Raw genomic sequence first — 3,271 nt, 5'->3', positions numbered from 1 at the left:
AGGATGGTGTATCAAGGCTATGCATCATCGCAGGCTGCACACCCGCTCGGTCTGCTGGCACTAACTCAGAGGAACTCAAGTCATTGCCACGTGGTGGGAGGCCCGTGTCAGGCAAAAGTGCCTCGGCTGCCACCAACTCTGCGTATTTCAAGTCATTGGAGAAAATGGAAATGGCCTCCAGCATGTGCGCCCAGCCTTTATTATTGGCAGGGTCACATGTCCTGTGATTCCTGTGCTTCATGGGTATGGTGTGGGAGCAAACAGCCATGAGGGAGTGGCTGTGGCATGTTGACAACTAGACCTGTGATCACCAGATCACTACAGGGAAGTCCTGGGACATGTAGCGGTCAGGAACACACCATGATTAGTATTGTTCGATGATCTGCTTTTTCAGTTTTTCTAATGCACATTCAATGTTCTGCAAAGCAGCTCTTGCACATGGCAATCAATTTTCTATTCATTGCTTGGTTTATCCTATGTTGCTCCATTAGTCACAAAGCCCAACTCTCTTATGAAGGATTTCTAGTTATTGTTTTTTGGCCACACCCTTTTTGGAGACCCTTACCTTTTTATACCCCCTAAAGAAAGGTTGAGTTGGAACAGATCCCTGATGCAGTGTGAGAAGTGTTGGAGAAATCAATTGGCAATCACTGGCTTAAAGTCCACCCGAGAGGCAATTTCAATTTAACTCTACTCTTTCTTAGAAAATTCACCATCTGAAAATAACAACCAAGAATCAGGACTTTAAAACTTGATTCCTAAATATAAAGAAATATGCTCAAAGAAAACAATTTGCAATTCAATAATCTAAGTATGGCAAATAAATACTACTCCGCCCAATCTGTGGATCTTCAGCATGAGTGAAAATTCACAGTTTGTGGAGTCATTGATTTTTTTAATTCAGAAATGATTAAGTGCAGTTGTGTGTGGGGTTGTTGTATGAGACTGTTGATGTGACCGGTTGAGGACAGCTATGATGGATTGGGAGGGTGAATTTTCATATCCCTGCCTGGAGGTAACATAATCCCTCCAGAATTTGCATCACACTGACAAAGAAGAAGTCTTCTCTTCAGTACAAAACACCACAGACTGACAGCACCATTTCAATGAAAATTAAAGCATAGGGTGGTGCCTCCTTCACTTGGCAGAGGACCCCGCTTCTCTGGTCTCCGGTGTGGCTGCATCTGTAGAGACAAGAGTCTGGATATGGAAGAATTCTCAAGCCTCCCACCCCAAGTGCTGACACCTACAGCAAAGACCTTCTTGGCCATGCAAGGTGCAGAGTCTCTCCTGGGTCTGAGCTCCAACTGCTTCATGGTGGTCCTAAACATGGCGGACTGGGCCAGGGGCAGGAGCCTGACCACTTCGGACCGCTTCATAGTCTTCCTGGGACTCTCTAACATCGTCTTTCAGTGCACTTTGGCTGGGAGCAACTCTTGTGACTTCCTGTGGCAGGGAACATACCCCGTGCACCCACTGTGCCCCACCCTCTACATGCTGATGATGTTCTCTGCACTCTGCAGCTTCTGGGTGACTGCTTGGCTCTGTGTCTTTTACTGCACCAAGATTGCCAACTTTCCTCACCCTGTCTTCCAGCGCCTCAAGCTCAGGATCACCGCACTGGTGCCCTGGTTGCTACTCAGCTCTGTGCTTTTATCCTTAGCCACAAACCTACCCCTTGCTTGGAGTGAAAGATATTTGGTCCTTAAAAACTCCACGACTTTGTTAGAACACTTTGGATACTACTCTGTAAACAGAATATTTCTCATCTCTTTCGGCTACACCTGTCCTTTGGCGTTGGTGACGGTCTCAGCTGCCATGATTCTCACGTCACTTTGCAAGCACTATCACCGTGTACAGCGCCATCAAGTGAGCTTCAGCAAGGCTAGCATGGAGGCACACCAGGGGGCGGGGCGTAGCGTGCTCAGCCTCCTCCTACTGTATCTTTGCTACCACGTGTTCATGACGGTCCTGCTCATCGACTTTGTCCAGTATGGGAGTGTCGAGTATTGGGCCTGCCTGAGCGCGGTGTCTTGTTATCCTCTGGCACACTCCCTTGTACTCATCCGGGGCAACGCCAAACTGAGAAAGCCACTAATGAGAATCCTTCCAGGGGCAAAATGTCAAAGAGGGGTCAGATAAGTGAGTGTGGATTCCAGATCTGATAGGGCCCCATTTTCATTTTTTTTTTTAGATCTATGTGTGACTTGTGTCTGGAAAAATGTCTTACCTTCTGTGTATGTGTAATTGATGCATGATTTTAAAATGAGTCAATTCAATGAACATGTGGAGGGTGCCTGGGCCTAATTTGTAAAACCGAAGTTCTGCTTGGAAGCCACCAGCCAAGGAACTAAGGGGCCCATTAGCATGGCGGGCAGATCACCACTGCCCTACCGGCGGTGGTGCTCCGCCCGCCAAACACCCCGCCCGGACGGCCTTTTACCCCCGCCACATTAGCATGGCGGGAGGCCCCCGGGGAGGTGAGGGTGGGGTGATGCACTTGGAGGGTACCCGACTTTGTCATACACAAGGTGGCAGGCACCGCGTGGTGCCTGTCACGTTATGCATGCCAATGCACGACATGCATATATTGCATTGTGGCGGGTGCTACTTACAGCACCGCCGACCACAATACAATATATGCGGGATGCCACTGCAGGGGTGGCATAGTAATTGCCATTGCGGGACCGCCGCACCTTATGTGGGGTGTCCTGTTTGCTGTTGCCGTCGCGGGCGGACTTTCGTAATGATGCCCTAAGTGTTGGCGTGCCAAATACCAAGGCTGGTAGTCTTAAATCTACCTCAACTCCCTTTAATCAGCTATCCAACACTCCCTGCCCCTTTATCTCACCCATTCAGATTCCTGCTTTTTATGATGCTTTACAGTATTTCTTTTCCTTCGTCTTTCCAGTCGGTGGGATTTTCCCTCTCTTGCACCCAATAAATATCTGATGTTAAAAAAACAGAAGCAGAACCAAAAATAATTGCTGGTGGCCCCACCGGCCACCACCAGCTCAAATTAAGCCCTGATGCTCATCTACTTGTGCTCATTGTACACATGTTGATTTGAATTTGTTACATTATAAGGTTTACGTAATGGAATTTGCAGATGTGCACTGCTCTGACATGTAATGACACAGTGGCGTAAGAAGGCACCATGGGCCCTCTGCGTGAATGGAAGATGGTCTCCTTGCATATACGCTTTTTGATTTAAAAAACAGCCATATCTGAGGATTGTGGGCCTCTCACACACTAGGCCCGAGCTCTACGC

The 3,271-nt window shown here is 48.2% G+C and overlaps 1 protein-coding gene across 1 annotated transcript; it reads left to right on the top strand.

Moving 5' to 3' along the window:
• The first annotated feature begins 1,206 nt into the window (after positions 1-1,206).
• LOC144768922 (taste receptor type 2 member 40-like) lies at positions 1,207-2,142 on the top strand. The gene has a single exon (XM_078652931.1). It carries the CDS (start codon positions 1,207-1,209, stop codon positions 2,140-2,142), a length of 936 nt encoding a protein of 311 aa, XP_078509057.1.
• The last annotated feature ends 1,129 nt before the right edge of the window (positions 2,143-3,271 follow it).

Source organism: Lissotriton helveticus, chromosome 7 (genome assembly GCF_964261635.1).
Source record: "Lissotriton helveticus chromosome 7, aLisHel1.1, whole genome shotgun sequence".
NCBI lineage: Eukaryota > Metazoa > Chordata > Amphibia > Caudata > Salamandridae > Lissotriton > Lissotriton helveticus.
This window is presented reverse-complemented; position numbering and strand designations above follow the sequence as displayed.

Excerpts from the sequence above, each read along its gene's own strand:
- LOC144768922 (XM_078652931.1), top strand. The coding sequence starts at position 1,207 with ATGGAAGAATTCTCAAGCCTCCCACCCCAAGTGCTGACACCTACAGCA.